The 23,704-nt window shown below is 38.9% G+C and overlaps 1 protein-coding gene across 2 annotated transcripts; it reads right to left on the bottom strand.

Annotated features, from left to right (window-relative positions):
* Positions 1–283: 283 nt before the first annotated feature.
* Positions 284–5,868, bottom strand: LOC145159409 (5'-3' exonuclease family protein). 2 transcript variants are annotated; one of them, XM_079078392.1, is made up of 15 exons: positions 5,556–5,868; positions 4,662–4,890; positions 4,358–4,437; positions 3,738–3,776; positions 3,434–3,452; positions 2,875–2,928; positions 2,498–2,625; positions 2,321–2,389; positions 2,128–2,213; positions 1,941–2,050; positions 1,767–1,817; positions 1,518–1,576; positions 1,116–1,160; positions 804–878; positions 284–708 (listed from the first exon to the last, which is right to left on the bottom strand). In XM_079078392.1, the coding sequence occupies exons 1-15, from the start codon at positions 5,694–5,696 to the stop codon at positions 589–591; spliced, it is 1,305 nt and encodes a 434-aa protein (XP_078934518.1). In that variant the 5' UTR covers positions 5,697–5,868; the 3' UTR covers positions 284–588. The 2 variants fall into 2 exon arrangements, with proteins under 2 accessions (XP_078934518.1, XP_078934519.1); XM_079078393.1 differs by lacking the exon at positions 2,875–2,928.
* Between the last annotated feature and the right edge of the window lie 17,836 nt (positions 5,869–23,704).

The raw sequence follows: 23,704 nt of genomic DNA, 5'->3' as shown, positions 1-23,704 counted from the left end.
GAATATATGCACCCTGATATTCAAGTTTTTGTATATGTTTTCATTAACTTCCAGATGCAAAGCACTTTCTCTGCGTCAACCAAACAAGATTTGTCAAAAAAACACTCTAATTCTTGTTAGTTAATATTAAACCGATCGAGTGTTGGTTGATTTAGGTTATGTTTAGCACCCTACACCTTAGTTTATTTTTCAATTTTTTTAGGTTTTAATGTTTGACAAAAAAAAAAAAAAAAAAAAAAAAATCTTATAAGCTAGTTAAAAATAAATAAATAACTATTTAAACTAGCACTTGAATGAGCTTATTGTGCTCTTTTTAAAATTCTCCCAGATATATTAAAAAATATATTTTTTTCTACCATGTTTTTTACGTCATTTTACATATTTTAACCGGCTTATCAGCTGGTTTTACCAAACGCCAATTTTTTTTATCTGCTATCTTTTCAACCAATCCGTTTAAGCTTGAGCAGACTCTGAGCGATATATTTGTATGATATATTGTAGAATTTCTGCTCACCATGGAAATTTGACCCATAGATTTGTTCTTAAAACCCCACACAAAGTAATAAAATACTTGGGACAAGTTGATATTTATGATTTGTCAAGCTTTTTCCACAGATAGAAAGCCCTTCTAATAACTGAATCCAGCGAAAAGCCTTCTGCGTATGCACCAATTGCTGTCAATAGGTTTGTAAATTTCTCCCCATTGTCCTGTATCAAAAAACAATTTTTATTTAAAAAAAAAAGGCTATAAAATGCTCATGGCCACAAAGATAAAAAAAAATATATATGTAGAAAGCACTAGCCTCTGGTTTTTTAAATATGAGATCATTGATGGCAAATGGCACCATGTAGTGTGGAAGATCAGAACGTAAAAGTGCCTATCAAAACATAACACGTGGCACAAACAACATAAAAATTAAACTCAAGACTATAATGCCTCATAAGAAAAAGATTGTAAAGTACAATGCTAACTTTATAAAAGTACAATTTTATAATGGAAAGAAACGAGAACAGAAAAAAAAAAAATTATGTTGCTATTTCTTGTATATAGCACAATTTTTTTAAAGCCTCAACACATGCACAAAAGCGTAATGCAAATGGTGATATTCACTTACCAATTCTTTGCTCAATAAAGCCTGCTCCTTATTTGCTATCAAAGCCTACATGTGAAAACTCACAAATCAGGGTTTAGTGTAAAGGACTAAATATAAGAAATAGCATTCTACTTCCATTTATTATTACTCCATTGTATTTTCACTTTTTTTTTCTTATTAAGACACTGTACTTTGAAAAATCTACCCAATTATAGTAGCAGAAATTGCTTTTGTTATTTTGATGAGATTGCTATAATTGGGTAGATATTTTATAATGTTGTAAGTTGTAGCTAATAAAAAAAATAAAAAAAGGTAAGATGCTATAATAAATATATAAATGAAAGCAACAGAACACATATGGTAGGTTCATTTTGGAATCATAAAAATCACTCTTTATTAATATCATCAATAAGATTATGTCACCTTTTTTATTCGCTCCTCTTCAACTTGATCAACATGTTGCAGCAAATTCTCCAGCGTGCCTTTTAAAAAATGTGGAAGAAATTGAAAAAGTGAAATGAAATATGAAAAAGAAAAAGAAAAAAGAAGTTGAGAAAGTCGGGCTCTATTTTTAAAACATGTATTCAGCAGTATTTAAATCTTCTGATACAGAAGGGAATATTTTAATAATAATATTCCTAATTTTTTAAAATATGTGAAAAGTTTATATACCAAATCTTGAGATTAGCTGCACTGCATGCACATCCCCAATTCCATCAACTCCTGCAAATATGTAAATTTTATCAGATGACATAAAGCTCATTAATAAGTAGATATATCAATCAATATAAATATACAAAAACCCTAATATGATTATAAAATTAGAACCTAGCATCCTAAAAATACCTGGTATGTTATCAGATCTATCACCAACAAGTGACATTACATCAACAAACTGACAAGGTTCTATTGCTCCATATTTTTTAGCAAAATCCTCCATTCCAAATGAAACCATTCTGTAGCATATGAAAATAATATAATACATGATTCTCTCGATTTTACATTTATAAAAATGAAACAAAGTGATACTAACTCAAAACCACGAGGTGCAATTCGAAGAAGGCGTAATGATGGAGATAATATCTGAAAAAAGTCTTTATCTGGAGACACAACTCGAACCTGTAACCAAAAAAAAAAAAAAAAAAAAGGTAATTAATAATTAAGTTAATTTAATTTGAAAAAAATGGAAGTATGTTGCTATTATGGATGGATAAAGAAATGTTTGCCTTGAACCCATCTTCAACACTGCGTAGAGCCAAGGTCCCGATGACATCATCAGCTTCCACGCCAGGAACCTACCTTGAAATGGTGACACATCATCCATCGATACAAGAAACCATAATTTTATTTATAATTTATAATTTAATAAAAAAGCAATGAAAAAGATGTTATGTTATTGTTACCTCAATGACTTTAATGGACATTGCTTTAATGGCTGCTTTCAGGTATTGAAGGCCTTGAACTATTGTATCTGGAGTTGGTGGACGGTTGCTCTTGTATGCAGGGTAGAGAGTGTGCCGAAAGGTCTGACCTAAAAAAAGAAAGTCAACATTTTCTCATAACAGAATTACCAATATACCCCTTACTACCTTTCTCATTATTTCCTTCAAGAATGCATACACAGATTGTTTTGGACTTTAAAGTAAAACATAACTTGTACTTGTTCTCATCCTCTAATGAAAGAAAAGCATCGAATGCACAGACAAAACCATGAATTTGAATTCCATTTTCAAGAACAAATAATCCATGGAATAAAGGGAGAAAAAATATATATATATACCTTTTGCCATAAATTTTTGTCTGGATGACTGAGGCGTATTACCAAAGGAAAAGCCTGAAAATGTTAGTTATCAAAACAGGGCCTATCAAGAAACTTTTCATAGACACAAAAAATAAAAAATGAAGAAAATCAGTTGCAAGTTTAAGAGGCTTCTAATATATAGCTAGTGTTAAACAGGGTGAAAATAATTAGGGTTGTCTCATTATGAGGGAAAAACCTGACTGTATATGGGAGATAAAATGAAGTTGAATAAAATCAAAATCATGCACAAATTTATGGCATAAATCAAGGACCTAAATGCCTAAGGAGTTCAAAATGTGGAAAGGATCACTAAATGAATAAATTCCTTCCCACTCTTCTCTTCATCTCTCTCATCATCCATTTCTAAATTCTTCATCTCTCTCCTCACAAGTGCATAAAGAGAGCAAAACAAAAATCACAAGAAGGTTGATATAATTATGATTGACAGACAATATGCCTAAAGAATTGAAATACTTGCAGGAATAGCAATGAAGAGAAGCAATTAGCAAAAGCAGACTCCTTAAGGTTTAAGCCTTACCATCATGATCAAAAACCACCTGCAAATTAATAAGAAATTACAAGTGAGCTTTATGAATCCAATGTACCAAATAAAATTTCAAACATCAAGTTTTTTGCATTAAAAAGTTATACAGTTACAAAATGCATAGAATAGAGGCCGAATTTTTAGGTAGAGTAAAATGAAGGAAATAGGGAGAAGTCCAGTAATCAATTGTTTAAACCATCAAACACTAGAGTTAAGAAGAAAGAAGAGATTGAGAATGCATAATTATGTCACTTCATTAATCTAATCTAACAGATGATAAAAATGACAAGATATATACCGCAACATGTGATGGAGTAAACTCCAAGACATCAATGATCTGTTAAGAAAAAAAAAATCAAAATAAGTATAAGTCAGTTACATCTTTATTTATTTATTGATAAAAAGGCTTACACACTTTCTAATGTAAAAGCTAAAACTTCTTTGATTGTAATCGTTTGTAGTTTCCAATGTAAAATCTCCTAACACACTTTCTCATTTTGGTTAAAATAATATTTACTAAAACACTCAACTCTTGATTTCTATTTAAACTATCTATACTCCAATTTTAATGTCAAATCTCATCTTTTTTCCATGTTATATACATCCTCTAATTTTTCACATAATCAACCTTGATAAGAAATTCCAGTCAAAACTTCTTGTTCATATCCACATGCAAATAACATTTGTACACATCCAAACAAATTTAATACAAATCATAAATCAATTGCTTGTTTTTACAATCATTAAGTTAGCATGTAGCTCATCCTAATTAAAACCTACAAGTTTTGAGTTAGCATGTAGCTCTTTCATTTGAGGCTCAAACTATGATCTTTTTAGGGTTTGCTCTTAATTGCACAATTCATCATTTCATATTTACACACACACACACACAAACTTAAAATAAAGAGCATGACTAACGAGTGATAAAGCTGTAGATATTGTCATGACCCAGTCTCCATTGCCATCCGCATTAGACAAATGCCCATGATGTAACTTAGCTAGCAAGAATAAACACAGAAAAAAAAAGTTAGTAGGATAAATAAGAGTTTAGTTAACAAACTGGAAGGTTAGAAACATCAAGCATTCACTGAATTCTACAACAAACAAGTTTCAATTACTTGACTAATTGGTGTATTTACCAGATTTTCATACAAGTTAAGGCAATGGATGCATAATGAAGACACATATAGATGAATCATTGAAATGAAACAAAAATTCTCACCAAGAAGTTTGTAATAAGATCTGTAGATGATAGAAGTGCCATCAATGAGCATCACTCGACCATTTGAAGAATCAATATTTACTACATTATCTGTTTTATGGGAAGAATCAAAGGAGGTGCTTTCTTTTAGTGTTGTTTCTCTGTCAACAGTTCCCAAATCTTTAAGAGAAACAACAGGAGTAGTTCCAGAGAGTTCTGACTTCAAAGAATTTGACACTTTCTGGTAACCCTGGATACAAGTACATAGATCTTCATTGACATTGGGGATCAAAGTTTCATGTATTTTAAATTTAGTTCTAACAAAACAATAAAGAAATAGAAATCCTATAACTATGATGTCAGCAGTTATGAAAATATATGAACAGTGTACAAAAAATATTCTAGAAGGGTGCTTATAGTTTTACATATGACATATATATATATATATATATATATATATATATATATATATATATATATATATATATATATATATATATATATATATATATGTTAAGCACTATTTCATATTTTTGAGAATGGGTCAAATGGGTTGGTTGACCCTTGGACTGAAAGACCCAATTTCCAAAACTGATAGTTTTTCCCAACTTTTTGAAGAAATAGGATTACAAATTTACAATACAAAAAAAGAGCCCTATGGTTGCTAACTCTTCAACGAAATGCCTAATATATTAACTTTGCTTATGAGGAGTATCATATTCCCCAAAAATCGAAGCATATGAAAAAATGTATCGGATAAAGCATTATATTCGCTCTCACTATATGAGGTAGCATTATAATATATCGAATTATGAGCAATAAACATAGTTGCACAATAATATACCGAGTAATACCCCATTACTATATCCAATGTCACAAAACTGTGTATATAATTTGCTATTTTGCGAGAAATACCTTGGAAAATCGTATACGTGAAGGAGAAACGAGATGATGAGGCGTTCTGGCCCTGTGGTTCGCTGAAAAGCTCCTTCCGCAGCAGTAAAGAATTCTGCAAACGTTGTTAAGTAGATGATTGGAGAACTGACAGCAAACCATTTTCAACTGTTAGGCATTTGTGTTTGAAATTCTGAGTAGTAGGGAAGCAGACCGTGATGGTCCGTTGAGGGTTAATGGTGAAGGTTTCTACTTTCTATCTGCCTCCTAATCCCTCTGTCGACCAAAAACTGCAGACAACCCCTTTGATTTCTATGAAAGCGCAGATGACAGCTCAAGTTTTTCTTTTTACGGTTATAACTTATATTTTCAGATTATTATTTTTTTGTTAAACCCTAAAAAAGTATTTCCAAAGTAACCTTCATATTCTTTCAATTTTTTCATTGTATCCTTTATCAAGCTTTTAGTATTATAAAAAGAAAAAATGACTTTAAAAATAAAATATTTTTTAATTTGTATATATTTAATCATTTAGTTTATTTTTTCTTTGTCCATATTTTTTTTATTGAACTCGTTTGAATCATTCAAAAAACATTCTTATGACCAGCTATCGTAGGTTTAACCAGTTTTCGGCGTTCTTAGCAGCTTCTGCCATCTTCTCTGGCCAAACATTATTTTTCAGACGACCAATAAGACTATGAGGTGTGGTGGCGTTTTTACCATCGGTATTCCGACGTGACTATGTTTGCCATGTTGTTAGGGATGAGAATTTGGCCCAAAAACCTGAACCGAAACGAACCGAATTAGGCTCGAATAAGCAATTCGATTCGGTTTTTGGGTATCTATATTATGCTTATTCGGTTCACGGATTATTCGGTCTGAGTTACCTAAATAAGAGTTTATTCGGTTCTAAATACCCGACCCGGAATTGAAAAGTCATTTAATTTTAATCATGATTACTTTCCCTCGTTAGTCGCTAGTATGTTGCTTCATAACTATATCTCAAGATTTTGGTGTTTGGATTTTACATTCTTATATCTCAAGAATAGTTAATTCATGTTTACATTCTTACTACACAAATTCTCACTTTTTTTTTTGCACCTTTGAAACAATTACATATACTTTGCATTATTTTTAGTTAACAAATTGTTTCTTCAAAAGATTTGTTATGGAATCATAAGCTATAAAAGTCATAAAAAAATAATGTTTATAATCATATTGTAAATGTTATTATAATTATTCGGGTTATAGAATCGTAATACGATTTATTTGGTTCTTTTTTGTTATATTGGGTCTTTAATCATCTTATACATGTTATTTAGGTTATTCGGGTAATAACCGAACCGAACTGATTAATACCTGAACCAAACCGAACACGTATTAGTTAATTGGTCCCGTTTTCGGTTCATGCAATTACCCTTATTCAGTTTTCGAGTTATTCGGATTCGGATCGGTTCAGTCTGGTTCCGACCCGAATGACATCCCTACATGTGGCTATGTTTGCCGACCCACTCCTTAATCCTGTTCATGGTAAATTTCAACAGCAAACCTTTGTAGATGAAAATCAAATGACAATTTCTACAAAAGTCCACCCCTTAATACATTTTTAACACAAGTTTCCTTGTGTTTCACTTGTATTCCGCCCCCCCCTAAAACATAGAAAAACTTTGGAAAATGTGGGGGTATGAACTCACCTTATGTGTGGTTGCGGCTAGATAATGAGATAAAACGATGATCTTCGAGTTAGAGTACGACACAGTGTTTGAATCCTATGACTTTATAACACATAATAATGTGTGAATATATGAGACTAGAATTACAAGTGTTATATAATCACTTGTTAAAATGGAAGGAACTTACAATCAAATATATAAGAGCTAGCTTGAAGAGCTTGATCACAGAGAATGTTTGAAGGTGGATTTTTGAGAGAAAAGAGTTTGGTTTCTATGAGGGAAATGTGAGGGATTTTGTTTACTGGAAATGGGTTTGGAAATGATCTCATTCGTGTATATATATATATATATATATATATATATATATATATATATATATATATATGAAAGAAGGGATAAGATTATGAGTTGATGTTTACATTGAAATGTGTAATTATCCTCTTGGAAAGCTAAACTACAAATCAAGTGGCACCACTTGTCCACTTTAATGGTGATTTCGGCCAAAGTGAGGTTGATATCGGTCCTAGCATGACCGAAATCACCTTGAATAGACACAATGATGTTGATTTCGGTCCTAGCTTTACCCAAGAAAGAGATTTCGGTCCAAGTTGATGGGATTTCGGCCTTAATGGGCCTTAAACTAGTGTTTTCAGTCATGGTGTAATTCCTTGAAGTTGTTTCGGTCCTATGTGAGTTTATGAAGTTGATTTCGGTCCTATGTGACCGAAAACTCAAAGGTATGGAGCCTAGAAGTCAGAATCACTAAAACAATGTAATTCATTTAACTTTTGTTGACCCCTTGGACTCCTTAATGTCTTGTTAACTTGTATTGATTTCAAAGGTTCGTTCTAACATGGTTTTCCAGAGTATTATATATATATATATATATATATATATATATATATATATATATATAGACTTATATAAGCATGGTTTTCAATATATATATATATATATATATATATATATATATATATATATATATATATATATATATATATATAAACATGCCCTCATGGCTAATGGTGATTTAATGTAACAAGGTTACAATGTGGTTTTCACTTATACATGGTACATCTTTTGACTTGGTTTGACTCTAAGTCTGCCAGTTGTCACACATGGCAACTATATGTATGTTGCATCATAATCTGTGGTTGTATGTTTTATGGTAATTTGGGAAACTCACTAAGCTTTGTGCTTACGGTTTTCAGTTTATGTTTCAGGTACTCCGGTTTTCAATTGGAAGAGCTCGGGATGATTGCAAAGCACACACCACATGTTTCCACATTTTATGAATTAATCTGATTTGATGATGTTTTGTTGAGCTGGTGAAAGTTTAGTGGAAGCATCGCAAGGGTTCAGAATGGGCATGGGAGTCGGAGGACTAGATGGGGGAGCACCACCTAGAGTTGTTTGGGGTAGCGGACTTTGATGACAAAGTCTGATTCAAGTGGGGAGAATTGTAACATTCGTAATTTGGTATGTTTCCCTTTTAGCCCTTAATGCAAAATCCTTATCTTTTTGTTCCATAGCTAGTACGCGGTATGAGTACGCTTAGCGTACTAGCTCTTTTCTGGACGCGGGATTCACCCACGTACATGCATGGCATACGTGTTGTAGGGGTAAACCCTAATTTTTAGGGTTTGCACCCTATTTAAGCAACTTATAGCACCTTGGGACCTTTTATTGATCAGACTATGTCACCCTATACGCTAAGAACGAAACCCTAAGTGCTTTTGGTGTGTTTTGAGCTTGAAAGTGAGATTTGGTGGTGTTTTAGAGAAGAAGAAGAAGAAGAAGAAGAAGAAGAAGAAAAAGAAGAAGAAGAAGAAGAAGAAGAAGAAGAAGACTTAGAGGTTGCTTGAGAGTGACTTGAGCTTGTAGATCCAGGGTCATCTTCATCTTAGCAAGTCATTAGAGGTAAAAAGCTCCCATCTTGATGATTCTTTGTGCTAGATCCAACTTAGGGTGTTATTTATGTATTTTTGGGTCTTTTGAGCTAAAGATGAGTTTATGGTCTACTCCAGAAGCCATGGATGTTAGATATTAGCTCCATTAAGGTCCCTTGTCCATAAAAATGCAAACTTCATGTAAGATATTGGTCCATGCAGGTGCTAAGATTCTTATCAAGCTTCTTTTTTAGTGTTGGGTCCCATTAAGACATGCATGAGAGTAAAGTTGCCAACTTTACGTGTTAAGTCATCATTTAGAATCACATGTAGAAGTTTGGATTATTGGCTTAATCGATTAAGTGCTTAATAAGTAGGTTGGTGATTAGGGGAGTATGCGGGGCGTGCCCAGCTAGTATGATGCACGTATTGGCCTCGGAAGGAGTACGCTAAGTATACGACCTGAGTACGCCCCGCGTACTCAACAAATTGACATTCGGTTTGACTTCCTAGGGTTTGGGCCTTGGGATGCTGTTAGATGCCATTTTATGCATATTTTAGGGTAGTTTTCATTATCATTTAGGATCATATTTTGTACATTTGCATGTCATTTATTTAAATAATGTTCGGCTCATGTGTTCTATTAGAACTCTCATACTGCTCATGTTTTTTATGTCAAATTCAGATAGTTTGAGTGGAGCAGTGCTTTGGGAGCAGTTATATGCGCGTTTTGAGCTTAAAATGGAGTAATAACTAAGGAAGGATGCTGAGGAATGATCAAGAACAGCTTGGAAGGAAGAATGATGATAAAAAAGGCACAAAATTGAAGACATGTGATCGCATGTCTTGTCCATGCGATCGCATGTATGGTCGTAACTTGTCTTCGATTTTTTTTCATGCCAAAAATTCATCTGGGAGATGAAAAATGAAAAAACGCGATCGCAACTTTGCTTTATGCGATTGCATCTTGCCAAAAAGTTCCAAAATAACATCCTACTTCATTAAAAAGGCCTGAGACGCGTTTTCTTCAATACATGTGATCGCAACTTTGATACATGCGATCGCATGCGCGTCGTTTTTGCTGTTGGACGTATAAATACACCCACATAACCTTCCAGTATCCATAAGGGACGATTCCAGACGAAGAAAACCACTTCTGATGGCGATTTCTGATATCTTTCAGCGACTTTTGAAGATCTAAAGATTGCGAATTATCTCACACGTTTAGTATAGAAGATTGATTAGTAGATGTTTCTTTTATCTAGTTTAGTTTTGTTTTTGGCCATGTGTGACGACCCGTTATTTTCTATCTTGTAAAAGTCAACAAAAGTCATACATATCAAATAAAAGTCAAATTTATTGTTTTTTTAATTTAATAAAGTTAAAATAAAACAAATTGATATGTATAAGCCTTGTATTAAAGTGTTGTATAGTTAAAAGGGAAAAACCACCCAAAACCGAGGAATCTCGCATGAGAAGATTCCCCACCGCAAACCTTCGTAATTCTCTTCTTTCTTCGGACTGCAAACTGGAGGACATGAAACCGTTTACGCCCGAGAACCCTCGGACCGCAAACGTGCGAGACCGCAGAAAACTACCCCGGAGGGCTTCCTCTTCGGACCAAAAACTCGCATGTGCAAGGACCGAAATCTCTCGGTCTTATCTCTTGGCTTGCATTTTAAGAGAATGTGATACACTTCTCAATGCAAGTATCACATCAAATGTCCCTTACTATAAATACATATGACCGAAAACATAAGCTCATTCTTACATCTTTCCAACCGAAATCATCCCAACTCCTCTCAAGAACACCACCGCAAACTCTTCTTTTTCTCTTGAATATCATGCGAAATTGGTATGAATCTTCTTAGGATCTTGCGAGAATCATTAAGTGTTCTTAACATCTTTTGAAAACACCTTCCAATCTTGTTAATTCACACCCAAAAACACCTTCCATTCTCCTTATATTGGGCCAAAAACACCAAAATTCACTAGTTTTCACGAAGAACACGAAAAACACCTATACCTCATTCTAAGGATTATTGATTCGGTTTTGTCACGAGTTCTAACTTGTGGATTTAGGTCTACTACACCGTATTTTCAACCGAAAACTCACAAAAGGTGAGTTCATACCCCTGCGTATTTACTATTTTTCACTGTTTTTCTAGATCTATTCATGTTTAAGATTAGGGCTTTTCTAGCATGTATGATAACCATTTTCGCATATGGGCTAGGGTTTGAAGTTGCAACTTTAGATCTGAACTTATCTTGGTCTCTATAACTATAAAGCTTCCAGCTTTAGCAAGTATGACCTATTCCCTTTGAGTTAAACCCCATTTTAAGCTTGGATTTGGTATTCTAAGCCTATAGAGCCTTGCATGCACATAAAGTTTGCAAATGTACGTGATAAGCATGCCTTAGGAAGCTAGATCTACCATTTGGAGCCTTGGAATGGCTCAAAATCATCTGGACAATAAATGGACTTAATGAACTCGGCGAGTCGGATAAGGAACTCGACGAGTTGGGAAGGGTTTTCCCGTTGTTTGGTTTTAGCATGGACTCGGCGAGTCAGCAGAGGACTCGACGAGTCAGTTAGGGTTTCCCCGACATCTGGACACGCATAGACTCGACGAGTTGGTCGGAACCCCTAGGGTTTAGTTGGGAGTTGGTTCCCTGTTATTTGTGCGGATTATCTGATATCTTCCTAGTGTATTTTCAGTATGGTGGTTACAAGGCGTTTTATGACTGGATCCGGATCAGGATCAGGGCAGGGCGATCAGGGTGCCCCGACAGCACCCGAGATTATCGGCTAGGATGGGCCATCGTTGACAGAGGATCGCGTCAGGGAGATCATCCGCGAGGAGGTGGTCGAGATTATCCGGGGTCAGATTCCGGAGATGTTTGGGTCTATTAAGACTGCCATGATGGAGTTTTTTGATGACAAATATGCAGCCCTAGTTGAGACGGTTGCCGTAATGGCTACAACAGCTGTAACAACGGCATGGGGGAGGAGCCAGTCGGGGCTTCCAGTATCGGGACTTCGATAACATGAAGCCCCCGACCTTCGATGGGACTCAGGATCCGATCATAACCATAAGGTGGTTGTCTGACGTGGAGGGGTATTTCTTCACGTGCTCATGTCCTACTGACCAAAAGGTCAGATGTGCCCTGAACTTGCTGAGGTCTGGGGCAAAGGATTGGTGGAGATTGATGACTGGGTTGTATACGGATGACCAAAGAGCTGCTGTTACTTGGGAGCATTTCAGAGATATGTTCCGCGCTCGCTATATCCCACAGGTCGAGCGCGAGCGGTTGTCACAGGAGTTGGATCTGAGACAGGTTATAGAGTCGATGACGGAGATCACCCGCATGTTTACCAAGAGGGCGATGTTTTGCCTGGAGTTTGCTTCTAAGCAGGCTCAGGTGACACGTTATCTGAGCATGCTCAAGACTGACATTCGTCAGTTTGTTGTCACCCAGTGATGTGATACACTTTTGGAGTTACAGGAGGCCGCTAGGCAACGTGAGTTGGAGATTGAGCTGTAATTGAGGGAGCAGCGGCAGGCCCCGACACAGCCACAGCCGGCGCCGAAGCGGTCTAAGACCGCTGATACCAGATCTGGGGGACAGCCAGGTCACACTTGTGGGAAGTGCAGAAAGGCTCATTCGGGGATTTGCCGATCAGGGAGTGGGTGCCACAAATGTGGCAAGCAAGGTCATCTGGCCAGGGATTGCAGGCAGCAGACTCCAACTCCCGGGGCCAGACTTTGTTACCATTGTGAGCAGGTGGGCCATATGAAGGCCCAATGTCCCCTACTAGCCGCCAAGCCGGCGCAGGCTCCCGCGCCGGCTACACTGAGGATTACTGACGGGAGGCAGGGTAGAGCGGAGCCCCCGAGGGCTCAGCGACAAGCCTTCCAGCTCATAGCAGAGGAGGCCAGGGCAACACCAGATGTGGTTGCTGGTATGTTTCTATCCCTTATCTTACTGATTATATATGTTTTATGCTTATCTGTTTGTACTTGTGATTAAGTACAGTTTTAGTGAACTCCTTTCCTGCATTGGTTTTATTTGACTCGAGGGCGAGTCAGTCGTTTGTATCTCAGACGTTTAGTAGGAAGTTCAGTGTGTCAGTAGGAGAGCTAGAGTGTCCGTTACGTGTCTCTATCGCCAACGAACACGGAGTTTCCACTTCTTCAATTTATCGAGGACGTGTGTTGGAGATCTTCGGGGTGTCTTTCCCGGTAGACTTGATTCCGATTCCCATGGGGGATGTGTGTGTGATCCTGGGTATGGACTGGCTTAGTCGCTTCGGTGCCATTATCAACTACGAGGGTCAGCGAGTGGTGGTTCGAACCCCAAGTGGGGGAGAACTGATTGTCTATGGCGAGGGTACCAGACTGGGATCAGGGTTTTGTTCAGCTGCCAGGGATCGGCAGTACATTCAGCACGGGTGTGCGGGTTATCTAGCATATGTGTTGGATACACGGGTCAGAGATCAGGTTTCAGTATCAGAGGTCCAAGTGGTCAGGGAATTTGTTGACGTATTTCTGGAGGAGTTTCCCGGAGTGCCTCCGGAGAGGCAGGTCGAGTTTAGGATCGACCTAGTGCCAGGTGCGACCCCTATTGCCAAGTCGCCGTACTGATTGGCACCACCAGAGATGCAGGAGCTGTCATCACAGCTGCAGGAACTGCTGGGCAAGAAGTTCATTCGTCCGAGCAGTTCCCCGTGGGGAGCGCCGATACTCTTCGTCAGGAAGAAGGATGGTTCGCACCGGATGTGCATTGATTACCAGGAGTTGAACAATCTGACAGTGAAAAACCATTATCCACTCCTGAGGATAGATGATCTCTTTGATCAGTTGCAGGGAGCATCTTGGTTCTCCAAGATAGACCTAAGGTCTGGGTACCATCAGGTCAGGGTTAGAGAGGAGGATGTGGAGAAGACCGCGTTCCGAACTCGTTATGAACATTATGAGTTCGTGGTGATGTCGTTTAGGATCACCAACGCCCCAGCAGTATTTATGGATCTGATGAATCAGTTATGCAGACCGATGCTCGATCGCTCGGTCATCGTGTTCATAGACGATATCTTGGTATACTCCAAGACCCGAGAGCAGCATGAGGAGCACCTTCGAGAGTTATTGGGATTTTTGAGGCGGGAACGACTGTATGCCAAGTTCTTGATGTGAGTTTTGGTTACGAGAGGTTCAGTTCCTTGGACACCTCGTTAACCAGGAGGGGATTTTGGTCAATCCGGCCAAAATCGAGGCAGTTATGCAGTGGGAGGTTCCGAAGTCTACCTCGGATATCAGGAGCTTTGTGGGATTGGCAGGGTACTACCAAAGATTTATACAGGATTTCTCCATGATTAAAGTACCCCTCACTCGTCTGACGAGGAAGGGGTGGATTTCCGGTGGGGCCCCGAGCAGCAGAGGGCGTTTGAGACCCTCCGACAGCGGTTATGCGAGGCTCCAGTATTGACTCTTCTGGAGGGAGTCGAGGATTTTGTAGTGTTCTGTGATGCATCCATCATGAGACTGGGAGCGGTCCTCATGCAGAGAGGATGAGTGATAGCCTATACATCGCGACAGTTGAAGCCGCATGAGACGAGATACCCTACTCATGATCTGGAGCTTGGGGCGGTGGTATTCGCCCTCAATATTTGGAGGCATTACCTCTATGGGGTTCGTTGTACCATATACACATACCACAAGAGCCTGAGACACATCATGGATCAGCCGAACCTGAACATGAGGCAACGCAGGTGGCTAGATGTAATCAAGGACTACGACTGTGAGATCCTTTACCACCCTGGTAAGGCGAACGTGGTGGCGGACGCTATGAGCCGCAAGTCAGCTGGGTCTTCCACCCCAGCGACATGTATGAGGATATCGATGGATTCTCCACTCGTGAGTTTGATTAGAGATGCTCAAGCTGAGGGAATGCGACCAGAGAACTGGAAATTGGAGACGATCAGGGGCGAGAACACTCGATTTGTGCAGGATACCCGGGGATTGTTGACCCGATGCAGTCGGGTATGGGTTCCGATGTATGGTGGGGTCAGACAGACTATATTGGAGGAGTCTCATAAGTCTCATTTCTCTATTCACCGGGGGGCCACCAAGATGTACCGGGACTTGCGATTGAGTTACTGGTGGCCGTGCATGAAGCGAGAAACCGCTTGGTATGTCGAGAGGTGCTTGACCTGATTGATGGTCAAGGCCGAGAACCAGAGGCCGCACGGAAAATTGCAGCCTCTGGAGATTCCCATGTGGAAATGGGAGGAGATCACGATGGACTTCATCACCAAGTTGCCGAGAACGGCGAATGGGTTCGACAGTATTTGGGTCATCATGGATCGATTGACCAAGAGTGATCATTTCCTGCCCATTAGGGAGAGTTCATCGGCCGAGAAGCTGGCCGACTTGTATATACGCGAGATTGTTGCTCGTCACGGGGTTCCAGTCTCTATCGTCTCAAACCAAGATGTTCGGTTTACCTCCCGATTTTGGCAGAAGTTCCACGAGGAACTGGGTACACGACTGCACTTCAGTACATCCTATCATCCGCAGACAGACGACCAGAGCGAGCGGACCATACAGACTCTCGAGGATAAGTTGAGGGTCTGTGTCATTGACTTTGGTGGGAGCTGGGACTCCTACCTACCCCTCGCAGAGTTCTCCTACAATAACAGCTTTCACTCCAACATTGGTGCCCCACCTTATGAGATGTTGTATGGACGAAGATGCTGCACCCCAGTCTGTTGGGGCGAGGTGGGTCATAGGGTGATGGGTCGGACCGAGGTAGTCCTGCAGACTACTGAGATGATTCAACAGATTAGACAGCGGCTGCAGACCACACAGAGTCGACAGAAGAGCTACGCCGACCGACGCCGATCTGAGTTGGAGTTTCAGGTCGGTGACATGGTACTCCTGAAGGTCTCACCCTGGAAGGGTGTGATCCGCTTCAGGAAGAGGGGGAAATTGGGTCCCCGATACATTGGGCCGTTCAGGGTAATTGCCAGGGTTGGAAAGGTAGCATATAGACTAGAGCTACTAGAGGAGCTTATTCAGATCCACAGCACTTTCCACGTGTCCCAGTTGCGGAAGTGCGTATTAGATGAGACAGCACTAGTGTCCTTGGAGGACATACAGGTCGACGAGCGCCTGAATTATATAGAGAGACAAGTGGCCATACTGGAGAGGAAGGTGAAGGTTATACGGAAGAAGGAAGTGCCTTTGGTAAAGGTACAATGGGAGCACCGAAGAGGGTCGGAGTGGACTTGGGAGCCGGAGGCTGAGATGCACGAGCACTATCCAGAGTTGTTCACCGCAGCGGACTTCGAGGACGAAGTCTAGTTCAAGTGGGGGATAATTATAACACCCCGACTCTCAAGTATTAATTTTACAACTTTATTTTCATATTGAAACGTCTACTTGACGAGTTGGACCCTGACTCGTCGAGTAGGAACGTTGTGGCCACGTGTTTAAGTGACCAACTCGCCGAGTCGGAGGCATGACTCGACGAGTTGGAGCTGGAGGATGAAACCCTAATTTCCGGGGTTTTGCACCCTATTTAAAGGGTCATTAGCCTCCCTTACAGCCTCCTTTGAGTCCATAAACCCTAAAACACGTTTTCTCTCCATATTTGTGTGTTTTAAGCTTGGAAGGTGGATCTTGGTGAGAGGAGCTTGAGGATCAATAAGCTTTGAGCAAGGAACAGTTGGGGACCTGAACTCTACTCCATTTTAGCATCTCTTGAAGGTAACAAGTCATTACCTTGACTTTCCTCCTTCTAGATCTCTTCATGTTTAGATTAGGGCTTTTCTAGCAAGTATGATAACCATTTTCGGGTATGGGCTAGGGTTTGAAGTTGCAACTTCAGACCTGAAATTATCTTGGCCTCTATAACTATAAAGCTTCCAACTTTAGCAAGTATGAGCTATTCCCTCTGAGTTAAACCCCATTTTAAGCTTGGATTTGGTATTCTAAGCCTATAGAGCCTTGCATGTACGTAAAGTTTGCAACTTTACGTGATAAGCATGCCTTAGGAAGCTAGATCTAACATTTGGAGCCTTGGAATGGCTCAAAATCATCTGGACAATAAATGGACTTAATGAACTCGACGAGTCGGATAAGGAACTCGACGATTTGGGAAGGGTTTTCCCGTTGTTTGGTTTCAGCATGGACTCGACGAGTCAGCAGAGGACTCGACGAGTAAGTTAGGGTTTCCCCGACTTCTGGACATGCATAGACTCGACGAGTTGGTCGGAAACTCGGCGCATCGGTGAGGGTTTTATGACCTCTTGAACTCTTAAGGAACTCGACGAGTTGCTAGCTGCACTCGACGAGTTGAGTCAACATGGACTGTTGACTTTGACCGTTGACTTTGACTTGGACCAAGAGTTGACCAGTTGACTTTTGGGGGTATTTTAGTAAATTGGAAATTTATGGAAATGGTCCTATGGTAAATATAGGTGGTGAAGTCCGTGGCGGTAATTTGAGAGTTTGAGATTACCACTTCAGTTCGACAGTTGTGAGGTGAGTTTTCCTCACTATACTCAAGGGTCTAAGGCACCAAGGCCGACCCTTGTGGATTGCTATCCTGATATGTTATATGCTCGAGTATTGTATGACCCGTTAGATCAGTATCCTGGTAGATAGGATGTTTTATGCTGTTATGATCCGTTAGATCAGTATGCTGGTAGATAGGAAGTTATATGATGCTATGATCCGTGAGATCAGTATCCTGGTAGATAGGATGTTATATGTTATTATGATCTGGTAGATCGGTTTGTCTATCTATAGACTATTATGTGATTAGCTGATATATGTGCACAAGTTTGATTGGTGGTTGAGGCTTATCTGCTTTTTGCGAAAGCCAATGGACCTGGGCATTCCAACCCGATGGTTGTGGGTCGTGAGTATTCCATCCCGAGGATGATTGGACTTGTAGTATGTGGGCGTTCCAACCTGTTGGTTGTGGGCCTGAGGTATTCCATCCCGAGGATGATTGGACCCATAGTATGTTAGCATTCCAACCGGATGGTTGAGGGCATGGGGTATTCCAACCCGATAGTTGACTGGACCCATAGTATGTTGTTCGTGATTATATGTATATTGTTGTGTGTATGGGTATTTTGGGGGAACTCACTAAGCTTTGGGCTTACAGTTTCAGTTTTGGTTTCAGGTACCTCAGATGATCGCGGGAAGGCAAAGGCGTGATCGTACACCTCCTCACATTTTATGACTTTGTTTCTGGGATACTCTGATATGGAACTATTTTGAAAACAGACTTGTAATAACTATTGGTTTCTAAATGTTTTAAAAAGTTTTAAATTGACTTGAATTTTTATGGGCGTTTTTACTATTTTTCACTGTTTTACGGGGGGGGGGGGGGGGGGATAAAGTCTAACACAAGAATATTGTGTTTATAAATAAATGATTTCTAAATATTTCTAAAATGACTTTAACTTATTGAAATTCTTTTAAATATCGTTAAACTCCTTTAAATGTTTTATAAAATCTTTTAACTTATATTTTACCAAAATCATATATATATATAAGATTTAAAGGGCTTAGGACTAATAATTCGCTTTATTTCTTTTTCCTTGTTTGGATGTGGGCTTAGGGTAGAGTTATTTGTCCGAATGACGTTTCAATTTTAATTATATATGCTATATATATATATATATATATATATATATATATATATATATATATATATGAATATAAAAGTTACTTCAAACAAATTTATTACCCTTTGTATCTTGCCGAGCAAAGGGGTACATTCATGATAAACTCATTTCAAACAGAGCATACATATAAATTATAATAGGTGTAATTTATGATACATTCACACTATTTTACTAGTCAAGTATACAAGGTTACACTATTTCGCTATGACATAAATACAATACAAAACTAAGCACACAAGTACAATTCACTTTACATTTAAAAAGGAAAGTACTATCAGTTCATTAATTCAGAATGACTATTCATTATTGTTATACTCGTAATCGTCAATATGGTTTTTGAGAGACAAAGTTCACTCACTTAGTTATTTAAGCAATACTATTAAAGACCTGATAATTATAACCAGAATCTCACGACAAAGAGCGAGACAAATGTGTATAGATCTATACGGGATTGACAATGCCGCACTCAGACTGTTCGCTACAGTTAGGCTGGTATGCCTGTGAGTGACAAATGTTGTTACAGTTCTAATGCCCGTAAAGCGTTGTATCAGGCTTACTAGTCTTAGTATGGTTATAATAACTCATAAAAAGATATGTACAATACGATTAGTGTATGAATAATTAAACAAAGGAGTACAAATACAACGTACTGGTTTTAGAATAATACGAATTTTAGAATTACATTACAACTTACAATTACAGCTGGTGGAGCCGAGCACACTCACAATTACAGGGTTTTCAATGAATACAAATACAACATACTAGTTTACAACAAAGGAAAATATAACAATACAAAAACATTCTTTTTATAGTTTTATTGTGAACTAAAACTATGTTACACTATTTTATAGTACAACAACAATTACACATAATGGTTTTATGATATTAAAACTACTTTTCAGTTATATTAGAAAATATTGGATTTTCTGGAACAATAAACATGATTCTATTTCAAGAAATAAACATCAAGCTTCTAAACATAAATACTTATGAACTCACCAACTTAAATGTTAATACTCTCTTTTTCAAAATACTTGTATTCTCAGGGAACCGGTAGATAGGTACATTCCCAAGATTTTTGAGAAGATGGAGCAGTATAGAGTCTTGTCTTCTATCTTTTGTATTATATAACTTTTGATGTCATATATGAAATGACTTGAACACATATGTAAAACTTATACTTTATTAATGCGATGGTTGTTGTACTTTGATTACTATGATGCATGTGTTGTGATACTTAGCATGAAGTCATCCATCCCCGGACGTTTCCGCCGCTCCGGTTTGAGGGCATGACAGATTGGTATCAGAGCATTGTTTATAGTGAACTCAGTATATCAATTCATAAAAGATATTCAACTATAAATACATTGGGGCTAAAGAGCTCTGACTACAAGTATACTTTTAAAATATAAGTATTTTATAAGAAGTATACTAACACTTATACATACAAGAAAAACATCACAGTAAGTTACAACATGAAAGTATTTGGATGTTGGACACTGCAGTTAAACCTGGAAAGTTATGTAATCATATCTGGGATAAATATAGCCTGATCAACTATATTTATTTGAGATACGACCAACATGTGTTCGGGAGTGATGGTAGTGTTGCGACAAGTCTAAAACTTACCAACTCTACATATACAGAAGAACTCTAGAACAGAACATAAAATTTAAAATACTATATGAGTATTTTAGGCACTATAATACTAAGAACCAACTATGTGAAAACAATGGACCATTGCTGGTAGATCTATAAGTATTAAGTGCATACATTCCGATTATATATAATTAAGGTTTTATAGACTTAGAATGTGTGGTTTAGCTTTACTTCCTTTTCCTTGTTTGGATGTGGATATAGAGTAGGATCATTTATTCGAAGGTCTATTCGACCTGAGTTATGTATAATTAGTATACACTATGTACTTATAGGGGGACCCAGTATGGGTCATACCATACAGAATACATTAACTGATTAACTATAAGTTTCTTATATGGAAACTTGAAATTGTTTACTTGCCTTTAATAAGTCTATTAGATGTCTCTTACACCCCTATTCTCGCATAGATAACATGGCTGGATTTCATCTACCGGGAGACCCGTACTTTCCCAATCAAGGAAACGGTGGTTGGATTGAAGATGAACCAGAGATGACCCTGTGATTCCAATAGAAGAAGACTTCGAGGAGGAAGATGAAGAGGATATTCAAGAAGACTCTGACTCAGAACCAGAAGTCTATAATCCACCCCAAGTTGCCCAACACCCCAATCCCCGTCATGACTTCCAAGGTCCGACGCCTCAGTGGGCGGTGAGCTTAGATAGGCGGAGTCATGAGCAGGGTCGGGACCATCCTTACAATGGATACCGAAGCTTCTACAACCTTTATGATGGAAGCTCAACAGACAGAGCCCTCCCTGTGATAGTACGTCGAGTTGCTCGTAACGACGAGCAAGCAAGGGCAGCCATCCATCGAGTTGTGGAGGTTGGTGCTACCTTAGTAGTCAACACAATTCGCCTCCGCCACTTAAGTGAAGACCAAGAGTTAACCAGAAATCACACTGAGTCCCTGCAAAGGGAACTGGCTGTAACCCGAGCTGAAGTCAGAGAACTTTTGGAACACCAAATATCATTGGAAAGGTGCATGTTTAAAACAGAACGCCAGTTGGCTAAATCCAAGGCTGAAACTAGTAGGAAACCAAACAACACTCCTCACGAGTAACGCTTACTCTACTCACTTTTTGGATATAGATTAAGTCTACGTATATACACTAGTGATGTTTTCATGTTCATAGTATGACCTCAAAATTTCATTTCTCGATAGGTCAATATGCTGTCAAGTTTTTTGTGAAGTTGGTATATTGTAGACCTACTTCAAGGTCAAATTTTCCGAACTCTATGTATCTAATATACCAATGCAATTGACAGGCATCTTATTTCCTTTGAAAAATCACTATCCAATTTCACATTATCGCTTTACAAGTTATTCCTTGTGGTAGACTTCTATTATAACCTCCTATCGTATACATGTTGAACTAGTATAATTAGTTCAAAGACATCTGATTTATAATCACTATTGATGTCTTACTACCTTTCCATCTTTTAAATCTTAAAGCAAAAGATGCCTCCAAGAAGAAATCCAAGGCGTATCAATGTCAATGCAGCACTGACACCACCTCCACCTCCGCCACCACCTCCACAGTTTGACACTGCTATGTTTCAGGCAGCAGTCACTGCAGCTGTGGCAGCAGCCATGTCACACATAAATACAACCGGTGCCAATGGATCTGGGATTGGTGCTCATCCCTCTAATCATGGTGAAAGTAATGGACACCCACGTGAGTGTTCTTATAAGGAATTCACAAATGGCAAACCTAGAACCTTTAATGGGACTGGGGGAGTCATGGCTCTAACTCAATGGATAGAGAAAACCGAATCAGTCTTTGAGATCTTCTCGTGCCCTGAAGGGAGCAAGGTGAAATTTTCTGCCTACACCTTTTCTGACCGAGCTCTCACATGGTGGAATGGCCATGTAAAGTCACTAACTCTTATAGTGGCTAATTCAATGAGCTGGGAAAATCTGAAATCGATGATGATGCAAGAGTACTGCCCGAGGGGTGAAGTACAAAAGTTCGAACAAGAGCTTTGGGGCCTTACCATGACAGGTACAGACATAGCAACTTACACCAATAGATTCAGTGATCTAGCGATCCTATGTCCTGGAATGGTCGCCCTGGAGAGCAAGAAAATCGAAAGGTATATCTGGGGACTATCACCTCATATCCAAGGGAGTGTGTTAGCTTCAAAGCCTGTTACATTTGATAGTGCCAAACAATTGGCACAATCACTAGTAGATGATGGAGTGCATCAAGGCTTCATGACTGTCGTTCCAGAACAACCCAAAATAAACAACAACAACAACAACAACAAGAAAAAGTCCTGGAACAAAAGGAAGAGTCAATCTTCCCAAGAACCTTCCAAGAAGCAACAGATAGTGGCATTTCATGCTGCTACTGTTCCTGCTGTTGTTCCTGTTACCCCTACCCCAACAAAGCAGTATGCTGGAAATTTACCGAAGTGCAACAAGTGTAATTTCCATCACACAGGAAATTGCCGTGAAATGCACTGCAAGAACTGCAACAAAAAGGGGCATACCGCCCGTTTCTGTAGGTCACCTGCACAACCAATCACTCAAGTTTTTGGCGTTGGAGTAAACCGGACATGTTATGAGTGCGGTGAAACTGGACACTTCAAAAGGGATTGTCCAAAGGTGAGGAATGCCGGTGGTGTGGGAAGAATACTGACTATTGGTCACGAGGAAGCCGTTGCAGACCCTACTCTGGTCACAGGTACGTTTCGTCTCAACAATTCATACGCATGCATTCTATTTGATAGTGGTGCAGAGAAAAGGTTCGTGAGCCATAAATTCGAACACCTACTAAAACAAAATTCCCAACCACTAAAAGATACCTTCACTGTAGAAATGGCCAACGGGAAAACCTAGAGCACTAACAATATATACATAGGATGTACCCTTACTCTAAATAAATTTTCCTTCCCAATTGACCTGATGCCGGTCTCCATTAAAAGTTTCGACGTCATCATTGGTATGGACTGGTTAAGTCCTAATCGTGCCGACATCCTATGTTACGAGAAAGCCATTCACCTTAACCTGCCAAGTAACGAAACCCTTATCATTTATGGCGACAAATCCAGCGCGAACCTACAAATCATTTCCTGTATCAAGGCGCAAAAGTATCTTCGCAAGGAGTACTGTGCTTTTCTAGCTCACATGATAGACAAGAAACAAGAAGTGAAGGACTTCAAGAGCATTCCCGAAGTCTGTAATTTCCCCGAAATTTTCCTCAATGATCTTCCAGGAGTCCCACCTGAAAGACAAGTCGAATTCAGA

The sequence above is a fragment of the Lactuca virosa genome, chromosome 2, assembly GCF_052849685.1.
Source record: "Lactuca virosa cultivar CGN04683 chromosome 2, Lactuca_virosa_CGN04683_v6, whole genome shotgun sequence".
NCBI classification, from domain to species: domain Eukaryota; kingdom Viridiplantae; phylum Streptophyta; class Magnoliopsida; order Asterales; family Asteraceae; genus Lactuca; species Lactuca virosa.
This window is presented reverse-complemented; position numbering and strand designations above follow the sequence as displayed.

Coding starts and splice junctions, on each gene's coding strand:
- LOC145159409 (XM_079078392.1), bottom strand. CDS start 5,696: ATGGTTTGCTGTCAGTTCTCCAATCATCTACTTAACAACGTTTGCAGA. Junction 4,891..5,555: donor CACGTATACGATTTTCCAAG/GTATTTCTCGCA, acceptor ACTTGTATCCAG/GGTTACCAGAAAGTGTCAAA. Junction 1,161..1,517: donor AAGAGGAGCGAATAAAAAAG/GTGACATAATCT, acceptor TTTCACATGTAG/GCTTTGATAGCAAATAAGGA.